Source organism: Alexandromys fortis, unplaced genomic scaffold, assembly GCF_014885135.2.
Source record: "Alexandromys fortis isolate MF-2015 unplaced genomic scaffold, M_Fortis_MF-2015_v1.1 scaffold_62, whole genome shotgun sequence".
Taxonomy (NCBI): Eukaryota; Metazoa; Chordata; class Mammalia; order Rodentia; family Cricetidae; genus Alexandromys; species Alexandromys fortis.
In genome coordinates, this window is record NW_026067942.1 from 840,794 (window position 1) to 854,741 (window position 13,948).

The window sequence follows — 13,948 nt, forward strand, 5'->3', positions numbered from 1 at the left end:
TTGGTTGGGTTTTTTTTCCCCTATACTGACTGGCTTTGTCCCTGCAGCGCTGGGAATTCAAGCACCCGCAGCCTTTCCTCCGCACTCGGGAATTCCTGTGGCAGGAGGGGCACAGTGCCTTTGCCACCTTCGAGGAGGCAGCTGACGAGGTAGGAGCAGTCCTCTACTATATAATACCAGTTTGAGAATAGAAAGTTAGGGCTGGAGAGATGGCTCAGCGGTTAAGAGCATTGCCTGCTCTTCCCAAGCTCCTGAGTTCAATTCCCAGCAACCACATGATGGCTCACAATCACCTGTAATGAGGTCTGGTGCCCTCTTCTGGCCTTCAGGCATACATGTAGACAGAATATTGTATACATAATAAGTAAAGAAAAAAAAAAAGAAAATAGAAAGTTAATCCAAGAGTAAACCGATTTTAAATACTTGCTTATGAAAATTTTACTAGTAAATTTGCTATTTAAAATTTTGTACGATAGATTTTAATTTATAGAAAAACTAGTCATATGATTAATCATTTTTTTAGGTTTCACTCTGATTACTGTATATCTCTCTAGCATTTTTATCCTACATTCCAAATTTATATTCACTTAAATGTTCCTCAGCCTCACACTGCTTTCTTGTACATCTTCCTTAACTCTCACATTGCCTTCTTCAGCTTTTCCATGATTTTGTTGTTGTTGAGTACCCTTTCACAAACTGTTTGAGATGATGCAAATTGACAAGCCTATAGTGAATAAACATGCCGTCAATGTTGTTACAGGTCTTGCAGATCCTTGAGTTATATGCTCGAGTGTATGAGGAACTCTTGGCAATCCCTGTTGTGAGAGGAAGAAAGACTGAAAAGGAGAAGTTTGCAGGAGGAGACTATACGACCACATTGGAAGCCTTCATCTCTGCCAGCGGGCGTGCTATCCAGGTATGGAGTGCTGTGGCTAGAAGGCAGCTGTGAGCACAGCCTACGGTAGTTCCAGCAGTGTTAGCTACTTTAGTAGTATTTGGATAGCCAGTATAGAAAGCAGTATCAAGGTTTTAAAAAATAAAGTCACTAGTGTGCCATCTAGTGATGCCTTTCCTAGAGGTAGATCCAGACGGATGCAAAGAGCTTACTGAAGGCACATCTACACTCTGTTCAATGCAGCATTATAGCCAGACAGTGGCAATATCACCTGATAAAAAACAATGCCTATATCCACAGTGGGATATTAACCATAAAAGGAATGCATTCTGTCATTTGCTGTACCATAGATGAAATTGAAGATATTTGTGTTAAGTGAAATAAATGAAGTATGATCTTAATTGTATGTGAACTCTAAGAAAGTGGTTGTTTATAACCTGTGACTAGAATGGTGGTTACTTACAGGTTAGGGAGACTATGAGTTGGTCAGTAGGCAATAAATTTTAGTTCTATAGGAGTTGAATGTTATACTGCAGATAAGGATGGTGGCAGACAGCTATAGTTACAACACTCTAAGGAGTCTGTGGCTAATGTGAGCTACATAGTAAGACACTCCTTGGGGGAAAGAAAAATCTGGCCTGTTATTGTATAGGAGGGTAACCATCAATAGTAATGTGCTGCGCGTTTTTAAAACACTCAAGATTTTGAAAATTTTTACCAGAAAGAAATGATGGATTCTTGAGGTAAGTTTAACCTGATTCAAACATTACAAAATGTGTTTACATTGCCTCAGTATGTTGATTTTTAAAAAGTGAATAAAAAATAATTACTGTGAAAGCAGTACAGCACTTGCTTGCAGGCACGGAGTCATTGATCACCAATTTTTATTGATATATTGATCATCAATACTCCAAACTGGGTGTTATGGTGCACACCTCTGAAAATGGAGGCAAGAGAATCGGGTATTGGAGGCTACCATCAGCTCCATAGTGAGTTCTAGGTCCATGTGGGCTATGAGACCCTTCCCAAAAGACTGGGAGGAGGAGAGGGGGAAGGAAGAGAACAGTGGAGGAGGGAGAGCATCATGTGATTTCTAGGCCTGTTCTGTGTCTCCATGATGGGGAATCAGTGAAGCTGGGGTTTCATCCTGAATTGCCAGGCATGAGCTCCAGGTAAAACCTTGCATTCAGAGTGTGTGTTTTGTTTTTTGTTTTTGTTTTTGTTGAAAGGGACCACCCAGAGCAGAACTGCTAACTTTTTTTAGCCAGTCCTTTCTTGTCATGTCAATCATACTTGAATTTTAAGCATTAAAAGGAGATAAAACAGTGCGTGTAGTGGTATTCTAAAGTATGTGATCTTGTCATTATTTTCAAGGGAATAATAGTTTAAAACTAAAGCTGTGTTTCTCTCCTTGTTTTAGGGAGCAACATCACACCATTTAGGCCAGAATTTTTCTAAAATGTGTGAAATAGTTTTTGAAGACCCAAAGACACCAGGAGAGAAGCAGTTTGCATTCCAGTGCTCCTGGGGTCTGACAACTCGGACTATTGGTGTGATGGTCATGGTTCATGGAGACAATATGGGCTTAGTGTTGCCACCCCGTGTAGCCTCTGTTCAGGTAAGGGAAATGTTCTCTTTATCATGTCTTTTATACGATTGTAGTCTGTGTTTACAAAGGAACTTTGAAAGGGTAGATTTCTCTGATGGTATAGAAACATTAGAAAATATAGCCTAGACACATATGTATTATTTATTGTCCCAAGAATTTTAAAAATTAGTTTACTGAAAACTTTTAAATTTTTTCTTAGGTTTCTTAGGCACAGGCAGACAAAACATTCACTCATAAAATTGAATGTTTTGTCTGCCTGTGCCTCTGTGGACCACGTGCATGCTTAGTTCCTCCCAAGGTTAGAAGAGGGCACCATGAGGATGCTCTTAACTGTGGAGCCATTTTTCTAGCCCTAAAATTTTCTTTAGAAATAATTTTTTGAAATTATTTAGAATTGTTTAAATAAAATATAGTAGGGTTAAATGAATTGTTCTTCATGTTGATGAATGATATTTAACTGATTAACACATGTTGTAGACAGGTTAGAAATTACACAGATTGATTTAGTTATTGTAGAACAGATGTGGATTGTGTAAGCGATAAACTAGTTCATGCTGGAGCCCCGAGAAGGAAATGTCTGTAAACCAAGCCTCCAAGCAAGACTGGGAAGCAGGTCACACTGGCTGTCAGTGATCATGGCTAAAAGACCTGGAGCTGGAGAGGTGGCTTGGTGGGTAAGGTGGCAGAGGACCCAGGTGCACTTCTCAGTGACTGCTTGTGGCAGTTTACAGCCTCCTCTAATGCCAGCTCCAGGAGGGCTCTCTGGTGGTTTGAAAGAAAATGGCCCACAAAAGGAGTGGCGCTATTAGGAAGTGTGGCCTTGTTGAAGGAAGTGTGTCACTGTGGAGGAGGACTCTGCAGTCTCATACATGCTTAAGCCACACACAGTGTCTTAGCTCACTTCCTGTTGCCCTTGGATCAGGATGTAAGGACTCTCAGCTCTAGCACATGCATACTGCTTACTGCCTTGTTTCCTACCATGATGATAATGCACCAAGTCTCTGAACTGTAAGTCACACCAGTTAAGTGTCTTCCTTTATAAGAGGTGTGCCCCCACCCGGTTAAACCAAATGCTGGACATGGTGGCATACTCTTTAATTCTAGAACATTGGAGGTAGGAGCAGGCAAATCTCTTTGAGTTCCAGGCCAACATGGTCTATTTACGGAGTTTAGAGAGTGAATAGGCCAGTCAGGGCTATATAGTGAGAGTCTGTCTTAGAGAGAGACAGACAGAGAGACACCAGAAAGCTACAGGACAACACATCTTTGCTTGTTCTCTCCAAAAAACTCTTTTTGGGGGAGGGTGGGGTTCCAGACAGGGTTTCTCTATGTAGCCTTGGCTGTCGCTGTCCTGGAACTCAAGAGATCCGCCTGCCTCTGCCTAATGAGTGCTGAGGTTAAAGGCATGGGCCACTACTGCATGGCTCCTAAATACCTAGGTCAGTATTGCTGACTTTTCCCAAGAAGTATTCGGAGAGGCGGAAGCCCCTGTCCTCAGAGGAGAGTGGAAGTCTAGAGGTGTAGGGACAGTGACAGAGAGATGAAGAGCCGGGCTGTGACCTCAGCAGTTGGTCACAGACAAACATAGGAACAGAAAGTGGCCGCCCTAAAGGAGAGACTCGGAAGGACAGTGCTGCACCCCGGGAAACAAAGGGGCCTGGTAGGTCACAGACTCAGAAAGCGAACAGATAAGGAATGGGGTACTGTCTTGTACTGTGTGCTCCAGCAGGTGTGTTGCAAATGTGAAGTTCTGTGCAGCTCAGCATTCACATCGCTGTAACAGATGAGATTCTTTGTAGAAAAAGTGCTTTTAAAACAATGTAAAATATAGCTTTTCAATAAGTTATTGTATATAGTTTGATTTTTTTTAAGGCCTTTTGATGTTGGATGATCCTAAATATTTAATGGTTGTTGTTAGTGTTGTTTTTAACATAGTGGCCCCGCAGCAAACTTTAGGAAATTTTGTCAGTAGTGTGCTTTGAAACGTTTAGGGTGCTGCATGTTGTGGATTGTTTGTTTTGTTCATTTAAAGATTTATTGTGTGTGTGTGTGTGTGTGTGTGTGTGTGTGTGTGTGTATGCCTAAGTGTATGTCTGTGCATCACATGTGGGTTGGAGCACTCAAAGGTCAGAAAAGGAGTTGGACTCCCTGGAGTTACTTACAGATGGTTGTGAGGTACCGGGTGGGTCCTGGGACCTATGCAAGAGCAGCCAGTGTTCTCAACCACTGAGCCATCTCTCCAGCACCATGTTTTTTAATTGTAGTAAAATTATGTATATTTAGAAGATTGTGCATTGGCATCTTTTAACTTTCGTATGGTTCATTATTGTAGATGTCCTTATGTGTATGTGGTATGTCTTTGGTTGGACTCTAGGTGGTAGTGATTCCGTGTGGAATCACAAATGCCCTGTCTGAAGAAGACAGAGAGGCACTGATGGCAAAATGCAATGAGTATCGAAGGCGGCTACTTGGCGCTAACATCCGAGTCCGAGTTGATATACGAGACAACTACTCTCCAGGCTGGAAGTTCAATCACTGGGAGCTGAAGGTATGCAGGGGTCCTGCACCGGGGAGATCTAGATTTCTGCAAACTTAAGGTTTTTCCTTACCTTTCCATATTTATAGTCGTAAGTTCTGAGCACCAGTGTAGGTCATACCTTGTAAAAGAGTTTTCTAGAGTATGTGCTTGTTAAACTAATTTCTGTGGTGATTCAGGGAGTAGTAGCTTGGTGGGAGAACATGTGCTTGGCCCTGCCTTTGATTCCCTGCACTGGGCCTTGCCTCCCAAAAAGTTTTGTGAAAGCCAGTTTTTCTTACATTAGAATAAAGATGATCTTGAAGTGTTTGCTTATATAACATATAAGGCTCATTGGCGGTTATGTTGCAGTGCTTATATCTGAGTTCAGTCCCGGCAGAGTGAGGTTTCGGTGATGATGGAGTCATCACAGGTTCCCTCCACATCTGCAGTTCTGGTCCACACGGTTAAACATCCCTTTGCCGTTGTTTCTGCCTCTCTGCAGAATTCTGTCTAAATTCTGGTTTCACGTTTTTGTGTATTTTCATTTACAACACAACTTCATTATTAGGTAACGATGCCCTTTATTCCATTTCACAAACTTTTAGCGGTTACCTTTTTTTTAAGCTATGTTAGAGAATATCAAGTTAGTCTAGGAATTAGGAGGAGTAGTGTGGGACATGATCCTAGATGGTACCTGAGAACTTAGGAATGGATGCTTGATGTATTGGGGTTATTCAGGATTAACCCTCTTGAATTACAAAGCCACTACCATCCCTCATCTTACTTTAAAAACGGTGCCTATGGTAACCTGCGCTGGGGATCAGCGCTGCTGCTGGCCCTGCTTCTTCTTTGTGTGCCATACTTTCTTTTTCATGTGCTCCCTCCCTTCAGGGAAGACCTTCAAGACAGATAGTTTGTCCTCTGTAATTTGTCTTTAGTTGCAGTCTTTTTTGTTCACCTAGGGATAGCTGGTGGATGCCAGCAGCTACTTCTCTAAGCCAGTTCATGTGTGCCGTCTACTTCTGGATCCCCCACCTTCCTATTCTACGTCCTTCCTCCAGAGACACGGCTTTATCTCTAGGACTCTCTATCCCTGGGAGCCTGTTTGATGAGAGTCAGTGGACTTGCTGGCGTTCACATAAGTTTGTCTTTGACTTGAGTACTACTCAGCAGCCATGTTGTTTATAGAAGCACCTGGCTTACAGTGTCAGAGTCCTAAATTAGTTTTAAAGCAGTGGCTCTCAACCTGTGGGCGGGTAGAGCAACTCTTCTCTCACAGGGTTCATATAAGATAGCCTGCATATCAGATATTAGTAACAAAAATACAGTTATGAAGTAGCAATGAAATAAATTTATGGTTGGGGGTGACGACAAGGTGAGGAACTGTATTAAAGGATAGCAGCATTAGGGAGATTGAGGACCGCTGTTCTAAAGGCTCTTACACTGATATGTAAGGCCTGCAATTTATCAGAGAGGGTTCCAGATCTTACTGCAAAGTGTTCCTGGACCTTAAGTGTAGTGGCATTTCATTTGTATTTTAATAAATAAAGCTTGCCTGATGATCAGAGAGTAAAACAGCCCCACTGGTCAGCCTTACAGACCAGGCAGTGGTAACACGCACCCTTAATCCCAGTAGCCACACTAGTTGCCAGAGAAACCGGGCAGTGCATGCCTTTAATCCCAGACATAGAGAGGAATATAAGACTGGAGGAGACAGCTCACAGTCTCAATCTCATTCTGAGATTCCTGGAGGCAGGATTACCATTTTCGGACTGAGGTCAAGGTAATAATCAGTGGCTGAAAGGTTGAACTCCAATATCAGTCTCTGAGCCTTTAGTAATTGTGATTCACTTAAGGGCTTTAGTCTCCTTAGAGATTGGAATATGCAGGAGTCTTAAACTTGGATATAGCCAATTCTTAAATTCTCTCATGGAAGCCTGAGAGCATGGTGCCTCTCAAACTTAGTCCTAAAGCCAGCAGTCTGAACATGAAATACTCCTTCAAGTATGACTCTCAGCCATCCTTACCCTCCAGTACAAGAACCTCTGATAAGGGCTGGCAGGCAGTGCTTTATCCAACCCTGCAGGTGATTCTCATGCTTGCTGTGTAGTTCCTTCCAGAGCCGAGGCATCCCAGCCAAAGCACACTGGGGTGTACCCGTGTGCTAATCCCCTCAGTTCCTTGGGGGTGTCTGGTTTTAAGAAGCCTCTGTATTCTTCCATGTACCACATGCCAGTTGTGAGGAAATGGGAATGCCCGTTCAGATGCTTTTCTATCAAGAGGTGGCTTAGTTCTGACGACACGAGCAGTGTTGTTCCCTTCTGCACTGAGGTAGGTTCTCTAGTGTCAGGAGTATCACTTGCCCTTTTTCTGTTTAGTTACCGTTGCTCTTTGGCTGTTTTATGATTTATAGTAGCTAAAGCCCTGAAATAGTCTGTATTCAGCTTGAGATTCCCATGCACAGGTTTAACTGCCTGTTTTTTTTATAGGGGGTTCCAGTCAGACTTGAGGTGGGGCCACGAGATATGAAGAGCTCTCAGTTTGTGGCTGTCAGACGAGATACTGGAGAGAAGTTAACAATTGCCGAAAAAGAGGCTGAGGCTAAACTTCAAGAGATTTTGGAAGACATCCAGCTTAACCTTTTCACAAGGTAGCTCTGTAGTTTACTTGTGTCTCCTTTCTTCAGCTTCCACCCAGTGTTTGAGACGTTATAAACAAGGGATTTGGGGTTCTTGCAACTGGATGTAGCCTTTCTCCCTGAGCTCCAGGACCACCACAGTGTCTTACTCCATTTGAAGTTTTGACTTCTGGGTTTCCTAAGTGTGTGTTCCCTGTGAACTGATCCGTCTGTTGCACTAGATGGGGTTAACTTCAGATCCAGGTTATTTTATTAAGTCTTTGGTTCTTAAGTGCTGGGCACAGATTGGTAGAATCCATCCAAGAAGCTTTACCAGCACCTTCCCTGAGAGACTAAGCCTAAGAGAGCAGCCAGCAGCTATAGTGTTAAAAGCTTCCCCATAATGGCATATACTCCTGCTCGCCAGGAGAGGGCAGCAGAACTCATAGATGGTTGGGAGCCTCCATATGGTTGCTGGGTATTGAACTCAGGACCTCTGGAAGAGCAACCAGTGCTCTTTACCTCTGAGCCTTCCTTCTCTCCGGCCCCACCTTGTATTTTTTTGAGCCAAGGTTTTTCACTGGTTTGGAGCTTAACAAGTAGGCTAGACTGGATGGGTAGCAAGTCCCAGGGGTCTTGGGATACAATATGGTATGTACCACATCTGCAGCTGGTTTTGTTGTAGGTCGTGGGGGCTGAACCCAGGTCCTAACACTTAGAAAGGGGTTACCATGCTGCTGAGCTGTCTTCAAGCTCCAGATGGGTATTTTTACAAAAACAAGTTGTCGTCTGTTTTTGGAGATAGGGTCTCCGGTAGCCTGGATTGCCTACAAACTTGAGGCTGGCCTTGGATTTTTAATACTCCACCTCAGCCTTCCTATGCTACCTAACTCCTGGCTTAGCAGAAAATTTCAACAACTTTTCATTCACTTATACTCAAATTCTGTTATTTTTTACATACAAGGTTTATTCTAAATAGTTTGTTCTTAGTGATGTTTTTGTTTTGTTTTTAATCTTGTGCAATTTTCAATATACTCTGCATTCTTGCTTATAAATATAGGTACTTTGAATAGGTCAATTCTACGTAGACTTATTACTAAGGAAAAGCTGAATTAGGATAACAAATAATTTTTTTTTAAAAAAAAAAGATAGCATTGCATACTTGTTCATAGTTGGATCTTTATATTACCAAGTATGAAGAAACTAATATATTGATTAATTTTACTGAACTGAGGACCTAGCAGTATAGATCTATCACAAACGTGTATTCCTGAGGTTTCCCTCTTTCTACGGGACAGGCTCCTTCTGTGGATCCTCCTGGTTAGTTTACTGGACTTAATATTAAGAGTAGCTGGTGTTTCTTTTCCTTTCATTGCTGAGGGAGGTAGCTGTGTCCTCATTCATACTAGGCAGGCTCTTTTCCTTGCACTGAGCTACATCCCAGCCTCCTTAATGTCAGCTTTGATGAAAGAAGTCCTGTGTGAAGTAGACTAAACTGTTATAGCTAAGAGAAGAGCAGAGTCAGACACAGAGCAGCTTCTCCGTATCTGAAGCAGTGTGAAGCTGGTCTGCAGGTCCAGTGGTGTATTTTCCAGAACTTCGATCCACTCATTTTATTGGTTCTGCCATCACCTAGAACTTAGTGACATGGACACACCAGATCACAGTCAAGTCAAGGGAGTGCTGGTGGGTGAGGGTGCAAGAGCCATGCCTGCTGCCTTCATATGTATGGTGGGAAATGTCCCATGGCTTTTCCTACTTAGTCTTGCCTATCTCGATACAAAAAAATGTGACGGGAAAAGAGGAAACAAATTTGACTGACAGCTAGCAATTGCTAAGAATGCCCAAGGTCCTAGCCTTGAGATTCAGAAAAGAGCTGTCTTTTTTTTCCTTCTACTCCATGTGTGAATGTAGATGAAAGTATTGCCTATGGCATTACTAAAGCCTGAGGGTCTGAAAGAGGAGGCTGTGGAGCCAGGCATGGTAGGGCACACCTAGTAATACTAGCTGAATTCGGAGGGAATCATGTTCTAGTCCAACCTGCGCTATGTAGTGAGACCCAAGGGGACGGGAGTGTAGGGTGGGAGGATTTGATGGTGTGAAAATATCTTTAATTTGTGTGTGTTGTTACGATGCTTTCATTCCTTCATGTGTCATTATTGGGCAGTTAGTTCTATATATCTCCTGCTGTAGTATTATTATCATTTTCCCGTTTTTGTAGAGGGGAAAAGTAGACCAGAAGGTTTGAAAACTAACAGACTTTCCGAGGTGGTACAAGTGGGAGTTAGGACTGTTCAGCAGCAATGACAAAAGTAGCAGCTGCCTGTTGTGTGCGTGGCAATTTTCTCACATGTTGGCTTGAGGTGATGCTGAAGCAAGGTGGCCACTGCCGGTCACAGAATTAATACTCAGATTGAGTTCTTCTGACTTTCACTTAGTATTTCATTAAATCTTGTTTATTTTCGGATTTAAAAAAAACTGTCATATTTGTAAGGAAAGTTATGTATTTTCTGATTTATTTTGGCAGGGCTACTGAAGACCTTAAAGCTCATATGGTTGTATCCAACACATTGGAGGACTTTCAGAAGGCACTAGATTCTGGGAAGGTAAGGGGCCTCCAGAAAGGTATTCTTGGTTTTGTTTCTTGCAGGCCCAGGCACTGACCCCAGGGTTTTGCCTGTTCTAGGCAGTGCTGTACCACTGACCTGCTCTACTGACAAGTCCCAGTAAACAGATTTTAAAACAACCTCAGCTGAGACTTTGTTTCAGTCTCCTTTAGAGCCAGTCAAGCAAAGGGATTGTACATTATTCAGCTTTCTGTACTATTGGAGTGAATCACTTATGGACTTTAGTATTTGGTATGCGTGTTAAATACACAACTAGTCCCGTGTGTCCAGATTACAAATGAGAAACCATGGGCCAGAGTCTAAATGAATTAGCCCATAGAATTAGACAGATAACAGAAGTTAGGTCTCTCTGCCGCTGTTTAATGTATACTTCCTTCACAGATTTTTAAAAACTCCTTTTTGAGAATAAAAGACAAAGTTGTTGTGTTTTGTTTTGTTTTTCAAACACTCATTGGTAGCCTAATAATACTTCTTGTTACTGGTGCAGAGGAATTCACCTCGCTGACTCTTCACTGCTCTATAAAATAGATGGCCTCAACACTGTTCTCAGATCCCCACTTCTTCAGCATTTGGCTTTGGTTTACTGTTTCCCTGGCCTTAACCTTTCTGTGTTCTATAGTTCCCTTGTCTGCTGCATGCTTTTAACAGAAGACCAGAGGTTGTGTGGCCATCTTCTATCGTGTGTGCTCCTTCCTGTGCGTATTGAGGATGAACCTAGGCTTTGGCATGCTGATGCTGGGCTGGCACTAAGTGTAGCTCCAGCCCACTTCTTTTCATTTGGAGGAAAGATCTTCTTAAATGCCTAGGTTGACCCTTGAACTCACTGTAGCCTAGGCAGCTCTTGAACTTGAAATCTTCCTGCTTCAGTCTCCTGAGGAGCTGGGATGAAAGGCCTGTGCTGCCAGACTCAATTTACTCCATTAATTTTTAAGTTAAAAATTTAAATAATTTATGGTAATGATTAGTCACTTTTGTAAAACAGTTTTTTTAGAGAAATTGCATAAGCATTAATATAATAGAGTAGCTTTTAGCAAATGCATTGATTTCGAAGAACCAAGATTCACAATAAAATATGGGTCATATATTTTATCCTAATATTAGATAGATTACTGTAAGGATTTGAAATTTTAAAGTGGAGCAGGGATATTTTAGTTTAGTTTCATGCCCAACGAACACATAGGTCAATAAATAGATTGTGTCTGTTACAGTCAGTAGTCAGTGCCTCTTCCCCTCTTGCTTCATGGGGACAGACAGCCTTAGAGAGGAAAGCTCTGTGAACCAACTTATAGTAGGTAAAACACAGCTCTTTTCCTCTCTACTTCTATTCATTGGTATAAAGGGGTGGGGCGACTAATTGGTTCACTTCGCTGATTTTCAAGTCCACCCTTTCTACCTCTCACTCTAGCTGATTTGCTGTATTGATGCTGGGGTAGGAGCTCCGGCTTTAGGTGTGCAGAGCAAGAGCCCTACCCCTTGAGCTACTTGTTATTTTGCAGTAGAGACAGACTCTCGCTGAGTTTCCTAGGCTAGGCTTGAGCTCACTGGTAAGCTAGAATCTTTGAACTTTGGATCCTCTTGCCTCAGCCCCTAAGTAGCTAGAATTATCTCCCTTTGCCACAAGGCTCTGACAGAATCACTTACAAGTCCAAATACAAATTTCTTCATGTGGTACAGACATTATTATTTTATGTATTACACAGTTTTATAAATGTCCTTTTTTATGCACTTTGTTTGCAAATGTTAAGGGTTTGCAGCTCTCATACAGGGAAGTAATTGGCTTAGATCTTGGGTCCTTTGTCTCCATTTTCATGGCACAAAGAATTTCTGTATTAAAACTCTGAATGTGTGCTGTCACTGGTCTCTGCCCCTTTCTCTCCATCCATTTCCTCGCTTGTAGGACACACACAGAAATGTATTGCTTCTGTAGTCTTGGAGGCAGTTTATCAGAAGAGCAGTTGGTAAATTTCGGAAATTAGATTAGCACGTTCACCAAGTGCACATAAGAGACGTGATCATGAGCATTTGCCCTTCCTTGGAGTTAAGGTCCATCTAAAGAAGTTCCTGTTTCTGTAATCGCCTCCTTTCTATTTGCTTTTACTTCTTAGAGAAGAAGCCTTCTGAAACATGCTTACTAGATCCCAGTGCATGATAGCTTTGCAGAGGACCTTTTTGTTTTGTTTTTGAGACACTACTTTGTAGACCAGGAGTTGGAACTCATGATCCTTGCAGGTGAATTTAGTTTAAGAATGTAGAATACAGCTAAGTCATGAAAAGTTGGGGGGCAGCACTGCTGCTGCCTCTGCCCTCAAACAACCACCCCTTCTCTTTCCTACATTTAGTGTATGAGTGGGTGCATGCCACAGCACACAGAGAGAGGTCAAAGAACAGCTTGGTGGGGTTGGTTCTCTCCTTATACTATGTTGTTCCCTGGGATTGAAGTTTCGTTGTAATTTTCCTGATAAAACATGATTTTTGTCATTTATAGGCATTTGTTGTTTAAGGTTAGTCACTTATCCCTGACATGTTAGACATGTAAGGTCGAGTGAGACCTGCCTGGCTGTTAGCTGTTACTGTTGTGTTACCTTGCAATCAGTTCACTCTTAGACACCCCCTTCCATCCTCCTGACAGCCAGCTCTGTAACACAGGCAGCAGTCAGGACCTGAAAAGGTCTCCAGCACAGTTCATACAGGCGTTTAGTATGTTACAGCAAAGATGGTTTGTGTCAAGTTTTATGAGTATGGATTTTGGATGCTGTAAAAAATCATTCTCTGTTCTCATGTCTACTTCTGAGCAAAGATCTCAGTGTTTACAAAGGTACCATAGCTGCAGAAAGACTGGGACACATACCCCTTTTGCTTGAAAGGTAAAAAGAACTCAGGTGCTCCTCTCTAGGAGTTTTAATGGCAGAATGCATTTTCTTTTCTTCCTAGATTGCACAGATTCCATTCTGTGGGGAGATTGACTGTGAGGACTGGATCAAAAAGACAACTGCCAGGTAAATATAACTCATTGATAGACTGCACTTGGAAGGGGGCAGTGTGCAGCAGGAGTGAACAGACTTCCTGTCTCTTTAATTCCAGGGATCAGGATGTGGAACCTGGTGCTCCGTCCATGGGAGCCAAAAGTCTCTGCATTCCTTTCAATCCTCTGTGTGAGCTGCAGCCTGGAGCCATGTGTATCTGTGGCAAGAAACCTGCCAAGTTCTACACCTTGTTTGGTCGGAGTTACTGATGGACGAAACAGAAGCTTCTTACCCATCCTAATTTTTTTTTAAAACCAATGATACTAATATCTTCTCAGATGCAGGTTTTTTTTTTTTCATTTTTTAAAAATTCTAAAAAGAAATCACATGAGATAAACAGCTATTCTTACACCTAAATTAACGGTGGGAAATACTTTTCTGTAAACAGCCTGGGTAATAAACACCATGAACTAATTATATTTTATGTATTCAGTTCATCCTGCAGTAGCTGAATCATAGACACAAGGGTGGTCATAGAAAGCCAAGTAGGCAAGGGGTACACTTTCCCTGATGGTCTCAGGAAGCCAGTCTTCATCTCAGAAAGAGTTGCCCCCATTTCTCCACACTTTCCAGGCTTCCCCACCCTGAGGGTCTCTCTGAGGTCGTGGAGAACAACCTGCAGGTCCGGTGTGCACTCTGACTCTTGTCTCACCACAGCA

At 42.4% G+C, this 13,948-nt stretch overlaps 1 protein-coding gene across 1 annotated transcript in view; it reads left to right on the forward strand.

Annotated features, from left to right (window-relative positions):
• The window catches only part of Eprs1 (glutamyl-prolyl-tRNA synthetase 1), a 67,178-nt gene extending 53,470 nt beyond the window's left edge, over nt 1-13,708 (forward strand). The window contains 8 exon segments of the mRNA XM_050148164.1: nt 48-149; nt 761-916; nt 2,316-2,513; nt 4,879-5,052; nt 7,512-7,672; nt 10,167-10,245; nt 13,198-13,262; nt 13,348-13,708. Coding sequence (XP_050004121.1) covers nt 48-149; nt 761-916; nt 2,316-2,513; nt 4,879-5,052; nt 7,512-7,672; nt 10,167-10,245; nt 13,198-13,262; nt 13,348-13,498 — 1,086 coding nt within the window. The 3' untranslated portion in view covers nt 13,499-13,708.
• Nucleotides 13,709-13,948: the final 240 nt, after the last annotated feature.